The sequence below is a fragment of the Pelecanus crispus genome, chromosome 2 (genome assembly GCF_030463565.1).
Source record: "Pelecanus crispus isolate bPelCri1 chromosome 2, bPelCri1.pri, whole genome shotgun sequence".
Lineage (NCBI taxonomy): Eukaryota > Metazoa > Chordata > Aves > Pelecaniformes > Pelecanidae > Pelecanus > Pelecanus crispus.
Window position 1 is genome coordinate 174,355,056 of NC_134644.1, and position 17,810 is coordinate 174,372,865.

The following is a 17,810-nucleotide window of genomic DNA, read 5'->3' on the forward strand; positions in this document are numbered from 1 at the left end:
CTCCTCTTAAACCTCCACCTTTGGGAGCTCAGCAGTCTTGGGAGAATACGAGTATCTCCAAGGTTTCTGGGTCCTACAGTTGCAGAGAAAAACTGAAAACCACCAATAAATAAAATTACACTGCTCGAGGGGCTGGCTGCCACCCATGAGCATCCCTCCAGCAGGCAAAGCGCAGTCACACCAGTGTCCCCAAAGCCACCAGCCTTTCATCACACCAGGGCTCCCACATACTTCCCAGGAGGCAAAACCTCATCCGAGAAAGTCGTACAGGTGAGGGTTGGCCCATGGAAAGCAGCCTGGACACTGGCAAAACACCACCGGAGCCAGCCCCAGCTCACGGTGTGCAATACCTCCCACCACGGCAGCGGCAGCTCGTGCCTAGATTGGGGTCAGGGCTGCTTTCTGGACAATGTCAAACCTTAATTTGGTTTCTGCTGCTTTCAATCTTGCACAGGGCTGTGGGGTTTGGATTTTTTTTTTTCCCTTTCAAATTTCTTTGTAAAATGCTATGTTGCCAGGACCTTTTGCTTCTTTCCCCAATTTCATGGAAATTCCTCAAGTGTCTGAATAACATCTTAGCAGCTGTAGAAAGAAATGAAGGAGAGGTTCACTGTGAGCAGAGAAACCCAATTATTACGCTTGCTTAATTAATTGCAACGTATCGAATGCTTTCCACATCGTCCCGCTGCCTATTTTCTAACACTTCTGCAGAGTGAAAAATATATTTTTGCAGAAATACTAGTTACTGCCAACACCACGCCAGGGGTAAAGGGCTTTCCCATGTCTGATACTGCATCTTCGTCCTGCACGGGGACGAGGAGCGGGTGTCCGAGCCCTGTGTTTGCAGCTAGATGTTTTCTTCAGAGCCTCTTCCATCCTCGCTCGAGCAGCTGAATTATGTACATCTGAGCTCGCCAGCTGGCTGGGAAAGCAAAAAGTCTTTTTATTTCTATAATTCATCTGTAGCGTTCAGGAGACAAGCGCAGAACTTGCAGCAAGCCCTCTGGGAGCAGGACCACGCGTGTGATGACAGCACAGTTCTCAGCAGCTGCATGGACCACCGTGATGCCCGAAACCACAAATCACTCCAGGCAGCTTTTTTATGCTGAAAACACCTTCAGAAATTTTTTCTGGCTTTGCAATGATGCTTTCCCTGTCGCCAAGCTGGGCGTCCCCCATGCTGTGCCACCGGTAATGAAGCGGGTTGCGGATGAGCCATGGCAAAACCCCTGCTCTCCTCCTTGCTCCAGGAGACGGGCAAGTTGCTTTATCACTTCTGGTAGCCCCAGGACTGACCCTGGTGCAGCACAGGGCCGCAGGAGGTGCATCCCCAGGACCAAATTTTAACTCACCACCAGCATCGAAACAATTGTCCACCCTGCTCACCTGGCAGGGATGGTACGACGGCACTGATGGATCAGCCGCAGCAACCAGCATCGCGTTTCTTATTGTCGTCGGGCCAAGAAGAGACAAAATACCAACCCAATAAATTCAGGCAAACAACAGAATTATAACCCACCATAAGTAAACTCCAAGCTATTAAACTGTCAGGAGCGTTTCCCATCTCTCTGCTACCCCAAACACACAGCGTCTGGCACTGGAAGGGAAAGGAAAAGCTGTTTTTTTCATCTGTTAAATAAACTTTGTCAAGTGTTGAAAACACAGAGCATTGAGTAAACGCGTGAAGGCTCGTAACCGGTGAGCGCACACAAATCTTCCGCCCTGCCAGCCCCAGTTATTGTAAAGCAAGAGACGCCGGTATCTGTTGAATCCATCCTTGCAAAGGAGGATGAATTATGGCGAGAGCTGAAAGATGACATGAAAATACTGACACACACCAGTTACTAGGGCTTTACGGTTACAAACCCAATGTGCTGCGTGGCATGGGAAAGGAGACTACAGCAAAGTAAGAAATATCTTAAAAAAAATAACTAGATGGGTTTGTATTTTATAGAAAATAACCCTGGAAGGGACCTTCTGTCCCAAAGCAGGACTAATTAAACCTGTTTCTCTAAATGAGACCTCACTAAAGGACATGGTACCAGTGGGGAAGGAAATAAGGGGGGGAGAACGCATCTCCTCCATGCCCCATCGCTCCCAATAAAGCCACGATGAGGAGGAGCAGCTCCCTCCCCACCGCCAGCCGGCAGGTCTGACCTGCTGACCCCAAGACAGTTGCACATCTCCATAAAAGTCTCATTATTTTAAAACCGAGATCAAAAAGAGGGGAAAAAAGTATTTGTAGAACTCCAGTGTTTGCTGTTGCACGCCCACCCCATGCCTTTTACCGATCCTTTGCTTTTTAAAGCTGCTTTAGGTCACGTCTGCAAACTAAATCCCTTGAAAAATCATTGCTCTTTCTTTCCCCATACCCAAAATCCCCCCCAACAAAACCCCAAGAGCAATACTGATGCCTGAATTTGCAAAAATCCCCCCGTCAAACCTTTGGCTTGCTCAATCCCTCTCCCAGAAATTTCACTCTAGGCTGGCCTTTCTCTGCTTGGTCCCAGCCCAGTGGTGGATATTCATGGACAGACTGAATCCATCAGCCTTTGCTGGGTTGCCTACGCATAACTTTGCTGTTTCCCAGTGGCCAGACAAATTCAGAGACTTTCTTGGACTTAGATAAATGAAAAAAAAAAAAAAAAAAAGTCTGGAACAAGCATTTTAAATATGACAGGTACAAGATCTGGGCTTGGGAAAAGCTGCCTCGGAAATGCTGGTGGCTCCAAACAGCAGCAGAAATAGTAATTTAAGCACGGTGGTGGACGGTCAAGTCCTCCCACCATCTCCCAGCACCTAAATTAAAGCCACCAATGCATTGACTGGAAATTAGGCAGCGGCTTGAATCAAGCCCACCTCCTTGCTGCAAGGCAGGACCTACTCCACCTGTGTCCTCGCCAAACAGAAGTTCATGTAACCTGTTCTTTAAAAAACTCCCAATAATGGAGATTTCAGAGTCAACCCAGCCAATTTATTCCAGCACTTCATAACCCTCATCCTTCGAAAGCTCTCCCTGAACCCTTCCTGCAACAGTTTAAGCCCCTTGGTTTTTGGCTGCTCCACCTGGCCATGGAGAAGGCATCCTTCCTTTGCTTGGCAGCTCTTCATGAACTGGGGGACCTGCAGCCCCTCCATTTCCTCCTCTTCAGATTGCACACACCCAGGTCCTCCACTTTTCCAGTCCTTCCAGCCATCACTTCTCCCCTGGACCCTTCCCCATGGTCCAACTCTATCCTGAAACCTGGCCCCAAAAAAAAGACCTGCTCCATCTAACATCTTCCCTGCCCACATCTTGGGGGTTTCACCTCTTTTCTTGCACTCCAGCACGCCAGATTGCTGCCTTCGGTGACAGCGTCAACGCCCGGGGATGGTGCTGATGGCAGAACCACCCTTGAGTTGGTTTTGTGCAGCTGATTACCCTGATTCAGACACTTTGGAAAATCCCATCGCCATTAGCAAAGCTCTTGAAAAAATCCGACGTCACTGACACCAGGATTTGCTTGGTCTACACACCCCTAAGCTCACTTTATGGCCTTTTTTTTTCCACACTTCCGAAGGCTGATCCTTGCCCATTCTCTTCCAGACGCAGCACCAAAGCCAAGGATTTAACAGCTCGCAGGTAGGATTGCAGACTTCAACACAAGCCATATGGACGCATGCTCACGAGCACGCACGTACGTATTTGCAGAGCCAGCAGCGAGGAGGACGACGTTGCAGGCTAGTCAGCCACCGAAAATCTGTCCTGAGCGGAGCTGAGTTGCAAAAGCACCAGCAAACTGTCCCCAAACTGCTGCCGAGCGTCCCTTTAATGCTCTCAGAAGGGAGATTACCTGAAAGCGATGCTCCATCAGCTCCGCGCCCCCTCGGCCACCGCAGCATCCTCATCTCTGTCATCATCTGCAGGCATCTTCATTTCCTATCCCCGGGTGCCCAGGCAGCTAATCCGCGGTTGAAGCTAAATCTCTGCTCTCCTCCCCGCCAGCGACGATGTGCAGTAAGGATTTATCATCACCGGCTGTCCCTCTTCTGCCTGCCCCTTATTTTCCCCTCTCCGTTTTCTCTCCCAACACCACTTACCAGCTGCGTGCGAGCGTCGGGGGTAGTTATTTACTCTTTATTGAGACGTTGCCGTTTGCTCCTAATTTTCCTCATGCTTTTCAAACTTCCCAGAGCTGCTCAGCTCTCCTGCTGATGGGATTTTTGTGCCTGCACAAAGCTCCTTCCCTCCCTAATCCTTGTTCTTTGTGGGTTTAAAACTACGCAGGATGCCCCATAACGCTCACAAAAAATCGAGGTGCAGGCAGTTTGAGAGGCTGCACCTCTCAATGACACTGCGCTATTCATTGCCTCTCTTCATCCACTTTCCCACCGTACATAAAATGACTTTGGCATTAAATTGCCTCATTTATAGCATCATCATTGACCATACTCGTCTCTGCACCTTTTATTCTTCCAGCAAAGCAAAACAATAGCACAAAGCCGTTGGCTTTGCTTTTCCCAGCTTAACTGTCCCCAAAATTTGTCAACAAAGCAGTTACGGAGCAAAAATATTTGACCCTAAGTAGAAACTCAAAAAAATACTTTAAGCACAATTAAAAACCTGGTCTTGCCTAAGAGCCACACTTGAGGCATCAAGTACAAGAGGAGCTAAAACACAAATTTAATTGAAGCTAAATGTGAAGCCAGTAACTGCATCGAAATGCCTGTTTCATAGTAATCTGCAGAACGATCCTCCCATCTTTCTTAGGTCAATATTGAATGTAATTTCATGAGCATCTCAAATACGTTTAACCTTGCGGTGCTGTTTGAAGCTGCCCAAGACTTTGCTCAGGTTAAAAAAAGAAACAACTTTAACAGTGTGTCTCTACAAGCTTGAACTAAGCCCGAGTTAAGAAAAACCTCAATTTTCTCAAACCTTTCATTTCTTCTACATTATTTTCCCTTCAGTGCCACTGTAAAGTAAGAATCAAAGAATCATAGAATTGTTTAGGTTGGAAAAGACCTTTAAGATCATCCAGTCCAACCATTGACCTAACACTACCAAGTCCACTACTAAACCAATTCAGGGGAGAGGAAAAATTCATTTCATGTTTCCTGGCTTCATGGCTGGATTACTTTTTAATGAAAGCACAAAATAGGAATCATTAAGGTTGGAAAGGATCTCTAAGATCATCAGTCCAACCATCAACCCAACATTACCATGTCCACTAAACCATGTCCCAAAGTGCCACATCTACCCATTTTTTGAACCCCTCCAGGGATGGCGACTCCACCACCTCTCTGGGCAGCCTGTTCCAATGCTTCACCACTCTTTCTGTGAAGAAATTTCTCCTAATATCCGATCTAAACCTCCCCTGACGCAACTTGAGGCCAGAAGAAGAGCTGGGGGATGTGCTTTGACAACGATGGGATGCCCATCACCTTTGCGTCTGGGCTCCTGCAAGGCCAGAGGATGACCTGCAACAGGCAGGATGGGAATAAGCAGCTAAAAGACGACCTCAGCGCTCAAGCCGGGACATCAACAGATTTTGGACACAGAACGGGACAAATTCTTGCTGCTCACCTGCTCTGCCGGGGCTCTTGGTGCTCAGGTCTCTGCCCCGGCCAGGGGTGCTGGAAGTCTTGGAGAGTTTATTCGCCGACACTCGGTACATCACCCCGCCGATGCAGCGATAGCCTTTGCTCCTCCATCTCTGTTGCGCATGCTGGGACTTGCCACCTTGAGGCGAAGGGCGCACTTGGTTTAATAGTGGGGATCTGCAAGAAAATGATAAAGTCAAGGTAAGCCCAAACTAAGGAAGATATCGCAAGGAGCTGCTGCTTCATGAGCAAACCCTCGGCTGCCTGAGGATGGAGGTGATGCAGGGAAGAACCAGGGATGCTCTTGCTGTAGACAGAGGAGAAGCTCTGATTCCCCGTGATTTAAACCTAAAAAAACAACATTCAAGAACTCTCCCCCTGGTACCACTTCCCCCATGCAACAAAAAACCATTTCTTCCCCCCAGCTTGTCCACAGCAATGCCGCAGAAGAGACCACACACTGAAGGTCAGGTTCCCACCCAACTGTAGCCTGCTAGGATACAGCAAAGGTGTTTGTCCCTAACCTCTGCAGATATTTGCCATCGATCCCAAAGCCTCGCACATGGCATGGCTTCGTGTGCCCGTGGCTTCTTAACAGGCAGCCTGGTGCATCTGAAATGGGATGCAGGTGAGCCCATGCAGCCGGGGCTAATGCCTTAGCTCACACCCTTGGCTTGCAGCTCAAATCCCAGGAGCAAACAGAGAAAGAAATGTGGATGCAATCCCACGAGGAATCAGCAACATGGGACTTCCCCTGAGCTTAGCCAAGTTTTACCAAGCTCTACAAGCTTTGATATTTATGGTATAAAAATTATTATTATATTATTATAACTTTGATATTATTATTTGCCCCCCAAAACCTGGCTCTTGCAAGGGTTTTTGCTACATCCTTGCATGGAACAAGTCACCCAAGACTGTTGCTGTCCCCTATGTATCGCCTGGAGCGGATGCTGGGACCCAAGCAGGGTTGAGCAGGCAACGTTGGGGACCCTTTTCCACCTCCCCATATCTCTCCCCTACATCCACAAACCCTGTAGCAACGCAGCGGGACGGTGATGGGTTGTGACCTGCGATCCAGTTAGTGCTGCCCATACGGTTATTCTGAAGGATCACTAAGCTCTGTATCATAGAATCATAGAATCATTTAGGTTGGAAAAGACCCTTAAGATCATCCAGTCCAACCATCAACCTAACACTACCAAGTCTGCCACTAAAACAATTCAGGGGAGAGGAATAATTCATTTCGTGTTTCCTGGCTTGGTGGCTGGATTAGTTTTTAATGAAAATAAAACTAGAACAGAATCATTAAGGTTGGAAAGGACCTCTAAAAAAGATCATCAGTCCAACCACCAATCCAACACCACCATGACCATGAAACCATGTCCCAAAGTGCCACATCTACCCGTTTTTTGAACCCCTCCAGGGATGGTGACTCCACCACCTCTCTGGGAAGCCTGTTCCAATGCCTGACCACTCTTTCCATGAAGAAATTTTTCCTAATATCCAATCTAAACCTCCCCTGGCGCAGCTTAAGGCCATTTCCTCTCATCCTATCGCTAACTACTTGGGAGAAGAGCCCAACACCCACCTCACTACAACCTCCTGTCAGGTAGCTGTAGAGAGCGACAAGGTCTCCCCTCAGCCTCCTCTTCTCCAGGCTAAACAACCCCAGTTCCCTCAGCCGCTCCTCATCAGCCCTGTGATCCAGACCCTTCACCAGCTTCCTTGCCCTCCTCTGAACACGCTCCAGCACCTCAATGTCTTTCTTGTACTGAGGGGCCCAAAACTGGACACAGTATTTGAGGTGCGGCCTCACCAGCGCCGAGTACAGAGGAACAATCACCTCCCTGCTCCTGCTGGCCACACTATTCCTGATACAAGCCAGGATGCTGTTGGCCTTCTTGGCCACCTGGGCATACTGCTGCCTCATGTTCAGCCGGCTGTCAACCAACACCCCCACGTCCTTTTCCACCAGGCAGCTTTCCAGCCGCTATTCCCCAAGCCTGTAGTGTTGTATGGGACACGTAGTAACCCCCTGGGGACAAATATGTCCCAGCGGGGCTCATCTGCCATCAAACCCCTCCAGTTCATGACCTGCATCTCCTGTGCCATCCCACCTCCCTCCCAACCGTGCGGAGCCACCCAGCTCATTTTTGTACATACGCCGTTATACAAACAGAGCCGTTGCAGCCAAATCAAATCTCCTCAAATATCAGTCGTCTTCCCCATTTAGCGCTAATCCAAACAGTAATTTGTTTATGCAAATTAGAGCTCTAATTTTGTATTAGTCCAAACTATGCTCATAATGCTATTAACAGAACGTATATAAACCGCGCATTACTGGAGAATATCTGTAAATTAAGATCCCGCTATCCTATCAGCAGAATGCAAACCCCGGAGAGCATTACCCTTAAATGAACATGTGCTGCAAAGAAAAAGAGAATTGTAAAATGTAATAGTTACATTTCTTAGTGCTTAGCGTGACAGCCTATTCATTTCATTGGGCTGTTGCCACTGGCTACCGAGCTCGGAGAATTGCTGCCTGGTTTTTACGGAGGGGATGGGGAATGCACAAAGAAGCTGCTGCCCTGGTTCCTGTTTCCCCAAGGGCTTGGTCCTCATGAAACTGCTCTGGAGAAGAGCACCAAGTCTTAATTTTTACAAAACCAGGTTACTTGCAAAGAGCCATAGCAGCGGTGCCGTTGTCTGAAGACAGCAGGAGGGACACTAGGGCCACCCATGGACCACCCAGCAGCTCACAGCAAACCTCTGCAAGGCCAAGGTGGCAGCCAGCATTGCAGAAAGGTCTCGTGGCTGTAACGGTGGCCTAATGCAGCCGATAAAAATGATATCAAGTACCTAATGGCCAGCAGGTCGAGGGAGGGGATTCTCCCATTCTGCTCTGCTGTCCTGAGGCCCCCCTGGAGCACTGCGTCCAGCTCTGGGGTCCCCAGCACAGGACACACATGGACCTCTTGGAGCGGGTCCAGAGGAGGCCACAAAAATGGTCCGAGGGCTGGAGCACCTCTGGTATGGAGAAAGGCTGAGAGAGTTGGGGTTGTTCAGCCTGGAGAAGAGGAGGCTGCGGGGAGACCTTCTTGTGGCCTTTCGGTACTTAATGTGGGCTTGTAAGAAAGATGGGGACACTTTTTAGTAGGGCCTGTAGTGACAGGACAAGGGGCAATGGTTTTAAACTGAAAGAGGGTAGGGTTAGATTGGACATAAGGAAGAGTTTTTTTTTTCCTTTGAGGGTGGTGAGGCACTGGCCCAGGCTGCCCAGAGAGGTGGTGGATGCCCCATCCCTGGAAACATTCCAGGTCAGGTTGGACAGGGCTCTGAGCAACCTGATCGAGGTGAAGATGTCCCTGCTCACTGCAGGGCGGTTGGACTGGATGACCTTGAAAGGTCCCTTCCAACCCAAACTGTTCTAAGATTCTAATAAAGGGATCGTAATATAGCAAAGCACCACCACAGCTGTGACAAGACGACCCATCCCAGCGCCAGCTCTCCTCCTCCTCCTCCTCTTCCTCCTGGTGAAGGAGCTCTGGGAGGACACCAGGATGCTCCACACCACCATCCACGGGGTCTGCAGTGCCGATGGCATTTGGGCTCCTGTTTTGCCCAGCACTGAGCTATAAGCATCAGTGCCTTCAAGGAGGCTCCGTAAAGTCTTCTTCAGAAAACGCAGCTGGAAAACAGCCTCCTGAAAACTCCCAAGTCTGCAGGACGGAAACGGCCAGAACTGCTGATTGCGAAGGAAACGTCAGAGACCGAGCACTTGCTCGCTGTATCCGTAATCCCCGGATCCACGCAGCGTCAGGTGAATGGTGAAGTGACCGGAGATGTATTTACTTTGATTTTGACATAAAAAACACAGAAGAACACCTATAAAATGTTACTGATCGAGATATGAGGCCTGGATTTTTTTTCATATCTCTGTGTATATATGCATAATACATATTTGTATTTCATATATACAAGATATATTACATATTTTAAATATATTTAATCTAAAAATATACAGATATTATTGAATATATGGAACTCTAGATATATTCTACATATATAATCTGTAGATAATATATATCTGTATATAGATATAGCTATACATGGAGATACATATTACTGAATATGTACGGAATACCTATATTGAAATATATTACCTATAGATTATATATAATAATATATAGATACTGATATATAAACATCTATATATTATTACCTATCTATCAATTATCTCCAGATATTATTGAACATATATACTAAATACATTTATTGGATTATATATGTTCAATAATATCTAGAGATATTCAATATATATATTCAATATATATGTTCAATAATAACTAGAGATAATTGATAGAGATACGAGGCCTGGATACTGTTGCTATTTTTAGTATTTTGTATTATCCAGATATTATTGAATATATATATATTGAATTATATCTATTCAGTATTATGTAGAGATGATAGATATAATACAGAAATATTAATTTACATATATCATTAGAGATATCTACAGTTATAACTAATCTAGTAACATATATAATAGAAATATATAGAGATATATAGAGACTATATATAGACATATATCTTATATAACTTTAATATATAAAACTATATATAATGTACCTATAAATAATCTCTATGTCTATATAGAGATTATATCTATATAATCTTTATATTTTATACATAATATCTACATCTATATAGATACATTCAATATATATTTAAATATATATTATCTGTAGGTAATATTGATACAGATAATATATATTTGAATATATATTATGTATAGATAGTAACTACATAGATCTAGAGACAAATATCTGTATAGATATCTCTGTCTCTACCTAAATCCACATCTATATCTATACCTATAGAGGTATCTCTAGTTATCTATACATATTACCCATAGTTAATATCTATTTCAATATACAGAATATAAATTTATACCTATTCAATAATATATAGCATATTATCATATATATTTACACACACATATACATACATATATGAAATAATATCCAGGCCTCATATCCCACGACATCCCAATCCTAAAAACCATGGCACACCAAAGCTACACCAACAGCACGCTCCAAACAAGCCGCTTTTCCATGGATTTCGCTTCTCCTTGCCCATCCCTAGCCAACCTGGGCTTCTCACACCCAAAATCCTCCCCACTTCTCCGGGCACGGGCAGGTGCCCCTGAGCATCACTTGCCACCTCTCCAGCACAGTGTTCTTCTGTCTCAAACCATAACTTAAAAAACTGCTCCTATCCTCAGTGCACTTCCTTGGAAAAACATCAGCGGGGTGCAAAATAAAAAATATAGGGGAAAAAACCCCCCTCTTATGGCTGTAATATCAATAAAATCCAACAAAACCCAAGTTTTGCGCAGCTCCAGGGGCTGCTCGTGCCGGCTGACCCTATGCAGCACTGGTTTAAGCACCAGTTTAAGAGCCCGGCTGGTTGAATCCCCCAAATCCTCAGGATATTTATTTTCTCGCTTTGCTGCACTCACTCAAGCCGTTGAAGTGGTTGCACACTCCGGCGCTCCTTGTTAGAAAGTCACCATTTATCAAGAGTTATTACCCAGTGGCATCTGACCCCGGTATGTGAGCAGAGAGCAAGCAGGTAGCAGCTGCCAAGCAAATACCAACAGCTGCAGATTATAAACCATTTTATACTTTTATAAAGCGATATTAATAAAAAAAGGAAAAAGCCAGTATAAGAGGAACGGAGCCCCGATGTGCGCAGCGGCATGCTTTCCTCTCCAGCATTCCCTAGGGATGGTCAAGCCCCAAACAGGTGGGACCACTGGCACCGTATCTCCCGTTAGGGACGTTCCCGTCGGGATTTTTAAAGAATTTTGGCAGAGCGCGTCAAAAAGCATCTCACCCTGCAAAGGGAGTGAGGCTGAACTTCCTCCAATTTGCAGTCGTTGCATTTTGGAGGCAGAAAAATGACCATCTAGGTGGCCTCCAAGTGAAGCTTCTGCAGAGCATCGGCTCAGGCTGCCAAAGCCCCAAGTGCCACCGGACTGAAGTCTCAACCGGGGGCTCAGCTCGAGCTCAGTGGGGCCTTGACCACCTCCATTTCCACCTTCTGGGTGGTGGAAATGTCCCAGCAGGGATGTCCCCAGCACCCTCAGCCTCCATGGAGGCTCTACACCAGCCCAGCTCCTCACCTGGAATCCCTCCTATCTAAAAAGTCAACATTAATGGGGGTTATCCCCCCACCATGGGGTGCGATGGGCCCCAACAACCCACCTGAAACACCTCCCCAGGGGGGCTTAGCTATTTGTATTTGTATTTATTCCCCTCTCACCTCGGAGGTCGCCTCCTCCACCCTTCGCTCTCCAGAAATTGGAGGTGCAACTTTGCAGGGGGGTGAACCCCGGGGGATGCAGCCTGGGGCTGGTGGGACCCCCTGCCCGAAGATCTTCACACCATCATGGCGGGGGGGGTCCCGATGCAAACACAATGAGAGAGGAGTTGCCGCTCACCGGGAAACACCAGCGATGCTTCGTGGCGGATTTCGGCAGCTGAACGCATGCGTCAGATTCAGCTTTGGCCACATCCGTTATTTATAGAGTATTACTTATTAGAATATTTATGATATTTATTATATTAATCGAATATTTATTATATTTATTTTTATTATAGAAGCCAGGCGAGATTTAAAATTGAAGGTAAAGTATGTTTTATATCGAAAAATCACAGTAGAACCCAAGCCCACACAGAAGAGCGGAGGGGAAACTTAATTGCCCGACCTTCACCCCTAGTAAACCTCTGTTTTCCTCTTAAGCCAAGGTGTTGCTCCCAAGCGGTTGTGTAGCCCCAACTCAACCGCCAGTGTGCGTCCCCCTCCCCGTTAGTGACATCCAACCGGGTGGTGGCGGAGAAAAGCCACCGGTGAGGTGGGCGAGGGGAAGGACGGCTGTAACGGAGGGCAAGGAGCGGCACCAAATGCCCCGTCGCTTTTCATCGGCGGCGGTGTCACGGCTCGCCGTTGAATTGTTACCCTAATGGAAAGGATGGCCTTTGGAAATGAACTGTACTGAGAAAAGAGGATAAAATTAATGAGATAATAGCCGGGCCAAGGACCTGAAGAATACACCGGCCCCTCGACACGAAGGGCTTGTAATTCCCTTTCTGCCGCACAAGCCCGCGGATCTAAAGAGTCCTCCCGTCCGTCCAGAAGGCCCGCTCCGGCAGGAAATTTCATTAACGCTGGAAAATAGGAAAGGTATTAAGCGTGGATAATGAAGGCCAGAGTGTGAACAGTGCCTTAAGATAGTCTTCTTTCTAGCCTTTGTAATGGGAGGCATGAACTTTCCCTTCAAATCCATTTCTAATCCATTTGAAATACTACAGCAAATTATCTTCCCTTCAGCCCGAAAGCGGCCAGCCAATTTACTCCGAATAGAAGTGACAATGCTACAGAATTTATCGCCATAACCTTGACTACACAAGGTTGAGGGTTGTCTTTCCCCACCCCCGGGGTGGACAGGGGAAGAAAAATTTTTAATGAAAAGGGGGTAGAAGAACGCTATAAAAATGTTTAAATACAGCGTTGTAGCTGTTGGAGGTCCACCGCGAACACCGGGGCCAAGCGCGATGCGAAAATCGCAGTGTCTTGCACTAAAAACATTACAGGTGGAGGTCCTGGGCTGATAAAACACTCTGTAGGTTGAGATCTGGACTCTTCCCTTGCATCCCTCAAAGCAGCAGCGACTTTGCCTGAGTCTGGCCATTTCATGCTGGTGCTTTGTAGATGCCCATGTTCACCAAGCCTGATAGTTCTTACTCTCTTTTCCAGGAATAAACATCGAGCTGCTGTGTCCTTCATAGAACCGTAAAGTCATTCAGGTTGGAAAAGACCCTTCACATTATCGAGTCCGACCGTTAACCTAACACTGCCAAGTCCACCACTAAACCACGTCCCTCAGCACCACATCCACATGTCTTTTAAATACCTCCTGGGACGGTGACTCCACCACTTCCCTGGGCAGCCTGTTCCAATGCTTGACCACCCTTTCCATAAAGAAATTTTTCCTAATATCCAATCTAAACCTCCCCTGACACAACTTGAGGCCATTTCCTCTCGTCCTATCGCTAACTACTTGGGAGAAGAGACCAACACCCACCTCACTACACCCTCCTTTCAGGTAGTTATAGAGAGCGATAAGGTCTCCCCTCAGCCTCCTCTTCTCAAGGCTGAACACCCCCAGCTCCCTCAGCCGCTCCTCATAAGACCTGTGCTCCAGACCCTTCACCAGCTTCGTCGCCCTGCTCTGAATGCGCTCCAGCACCTCAATGTCTTTCTCGTAGTGAGGAGTCCAAAACTGGACACAGTGTTCAAGGTTCGTCCTCACCAGTGCAGAGTACAAAGGGATGATCCCTTCCCTAATCCTGCTGGCAACACTATTTCTGATACAATATCTCCTCCAGTCTTCTCTGCTTGATCGACTTCACATCTGTGTTCTTCCTCCAGCCTTTTCTGCAAGACCAATTTCACATCACTTGGGAAACGGAAATGTTTCTTCCAACAGAAGGTAAACCCAAAGCAAAAACTGGACCAAGAGGGAGAAAAGGGCTCAGCAAGACAACGTGGTGTCAACAGTCAGTTGATGTCCAGCTCAACGTGCCTTCCTTGCCTCCAAACACAGCGAAGCTGCTCAAAATGGAAGAAAACCACCAAAACTTCAGCCAGGAGACAGCAAGTGCTGCTACTGAAGTACGCTCCCCTCTTAAATAGATCAAAAAAAGCAAAAAAAGGGAGATTTCCAAGCCAATGTGGAAAGTGAGGGTTAGCAACAAGGACGACTCGCGCCAGCACGCAGCAAGAGCTGTAGGAGATGCTCAGATTTAACATCCTCAAGCTACGCGCACGTGTGAGCACTCAACACACGAGACCATCTGATCCAAAAAACCCACACAAACACCTGCATAAACACAACTATATTTGAAATAGAAGAGTATCTGACGTATATAAATTGAACACAAAACCAAGAGCAGAGCAAGAGCATCCCAACGGCATTTCAGCCAGCTGAAACGGAGAGGATTTCTTGGCGCTGACGGCGATACAAGTGGCTCTTAAAGGATGGTTTTCTTTTACTACTGGATATCTTCTTTAGGCTTAGCTTTTTTTTTTTTTTTTAAAGTAATCCTTACATAGTAAGAAATCACATTTGCATGCTGGCATTTCCCGAGGAAAGAGCAGATCATAACCAGGGCAACGGTTATGGACAGCATCAGGGAGCAGCAAGGCAGGAGGGACCTCGTTCACCCCAAGCCTCCCTGGTGGCAACACAAAACCCTGATTTGGGAGAAACAGTAAAAAAAAAAAATAATCACAATATCCTTGTTGCTTGGCACACAGCAGAACAAAACACAGGATTTGGGCTTAAAAGTGCACCTCAAACATGCCAGCAGTCCTCCGAGCTCCTGCACCGGTTCCCCTTGGAAGCTGCTCCGATCTCCCGTAACATCTCTATCCCCACCCACCAGCTGCTTGAGGACCCCAAATCCACAGAAAAAACCAAGTAATTTCATTTAAATGTTTGATTTATGGGATTTATAGCAACATTATTGTTTTGTTTTTAAAAATAAAAAGGTCAAATCTCAAATAAACACTTTCTACTTTAAGATCTAATTTATTTAAAGAACCTGATTTTGATTACTCAAATAATTTAGTTCATTGACTGTGATATTCGAGGTTGAAGAAGTGATCAGAAATTGAAAAATAGAAAAGCCTGTCTTCGTACAATATACAAACATAAATACAGGGGATCCATTAGTTTTACATACATAGTGACCAGCAATAACCTGTTAATTTATCCATAAAGAATTCTCTACTTTCAAGAATTCATTCTAATTATGAAACAAACACTTTAAAAAACTACTTTAATTTGGTTCAATTGAATCTGAATTTCCATTCAAATGCAACTTAATGTTAATCTCAAGAAAAAAAAAATCTAGCACAGATCTCATTTACCATTTTCAAAACCTGGGAAAAATTATCAACCTCAATGAATACCTATTAAGCTACCTAATTGCCTAAATAAAGATGTACCTACCTAATAAATCCTCCTGACTTGCGAAAGAAAAATAGTTGCAAGTTTATTATAATGGGTATCAGCCAACGAGAATAAAGGTTTCTTCAGAAAAACAGCTGGCGAATAAAGACGGGAAACAAGACTACACCTGATGATTGAAAGCAAGGGGTTCCATTTCATGGATTTAAATCCTAATTAACCTCAGCAATTAAATCAGAGTGAGCTGCGATGGTGCCATACAGCCACATGCAAAGGGCTGAAATAATGGGGATGGGACTGCTCGCTTGGTGGGTAGCGCTGTTGTATGACGGTGATAGGTGGAGGAGCAGATGACCAGCCACCGCGACGCAGTCGATTTGTGCCATTTTCGGCAAGACCGAGCTGCTGACCTCCCTCGGCAGCCCCGGTGGCATGGGCCCCGCTCCTCCCCTGGCCCCGAGCATCCTTCCACGTGCCGCGCTCATCACCGTAGAAGCTGTAACACCACCAGCAAAGCCACCAGGAACATCGGCAAACAATACAAACTGCCTTTGAAATGTTTCATATTTTCTCCATCTGTTTAAAAGCTTTCAGCTTCTCCTGTATGCTGTTGCCAATGTTATTATCAAAGCTATCTAAATGGATTTCTTCTTCACAGTTCAACCCATTACTTCATCCTGCGATCAAAACCATCGCAGTCACTTTTATGGCTGCATGCTGTATAAGAAACATTTGATTATACCTGCAATGCGGGTTGTTGAGGGTTTTTTTGTGGTTTCTCCCAATGTCCATATCCCATAGGCATGACACCTCTTCCCTGTCCTCACACAGACTCGAGAAGTTCTCTCCTCAAATAATCACACTTGGAAAGACCCAGGTATGAAAATAATATCCCAATCTTCTTGCAGTGCCTTCTCAAACAGCTGCAAAACTTAGAGCCAACCTTCTGCTAAACTGATGGGGAACATTTCATAGAATAATCGAATGGTTTTGGTTGGGAGGGACCTTTAAAGATCATCTAGACCAACTCCACACACACCATGGACGGGGACATCTCCCACTAGATCAGGCTGCTCAAAGCCCCATCCAACCTGACTTTGAACACTTCCAGGGATGGGGCACCCACAGCTTCTCTGGGAAACCTGGTCCGGTGTCTCTGTAAGACTTAAATCCTTCTCAGTTGTTCACCCAAAATGAAGTTGAGACCAGAGCAGCCGCATTGATCCTCTGTCGTGGTTCAGCCCCAGCCAGCAACTAAGCACCACGCAGCCGCTCGCTCACTGCCCCTGCCCCGATGGGATGAGGGAAAGAATCGGAGGAGTAAGAGTGAGAAACACTTCTGGGTTGAGATAAGAACAGCTTAATAATTGACATAAAGTAAAATAGTAGTAGTAGTAAAAATAACAATATAATAATAATAGTAATAATATCCAAAGCAAGTGATGCACAATGCAATTGCTCACCACCCACTGACCGATACCCAGACAGTTCCTGAGTAGCGATCGCTACTCCCCGGCCAACTCCCCCCAGTTTCTATACTGAGCATGACGCCATATGGTATGGAATAGCCCTTTGGTCAGTTTGGATCAACTATTCTGGCTGTGCCCCCTCCCAGTTTCTTGTGCACCTGGCAGAGCATGGGAAGCTGAAAAGTCCTTGACTAGCATAAGCAGTACTTAGCAACAGCTAAAACATCAGTGGGTTACCAACATTCTTCTCATCCTAAATCCAAAACACAGCACTGTGCCAGCTACTAGAAAGAAAATTAACTCTATCCCAGCCGAAATCAGGACATCCTCATTGCAAAGGACCAGACCAGGCCATGGGAAGACAATGATGTTTCTGAGCCAGCTGGAGGAGCACAGGCACCAGGGCAGCAATGACAATATAGAATCATAGAATCATAGAATCGTTTAGGTTGGAAAATACCTTTAAGATCATCCAGTCCAACCATTAACCTAACATTACCAAGTCCACCACCAAACCAATCAAGGGGAGAGTAGCAACCCCACGCCTCCTGGCTTGGTGGCTGGATCATTTATAACGAAAGTAAAAACTAGGAATCATTAAGATTGGAAAGGACCTCTAAGATCATCAGTCCAACCATCAACCCAACACCACCATGCCCATGAAACCATGTCCCAAAGTGCCACATCTACCCATTTTTTGAACACTTCCAGGGATA

At 46.2% G+C, this 17,810-nt stretch overlaps 1 protein-coding gene across 1 annotated transcript in view; it reads right to left on the minus strand.

Annotated features, from left to right (window-relative positions):
• The window catches only part of ZC3H3 (zinc finger CCCH-type containing 3), a 188,592-nt gene that overhangs the window by 55,058 nt on the left and 115,724 nt on the right, over positions 1–17,810 (minus strand). The window contains exon 5 of the mRNA XM_075705699.1: positions 5,567–5,760. Coding sequence (XP_075561814.1) covers positions 5,567–5,760 — 194 coding nt within the window. The remainder of the gene's footprint in view (positions 1–5,566; positions 5,761–17,810) is intronic.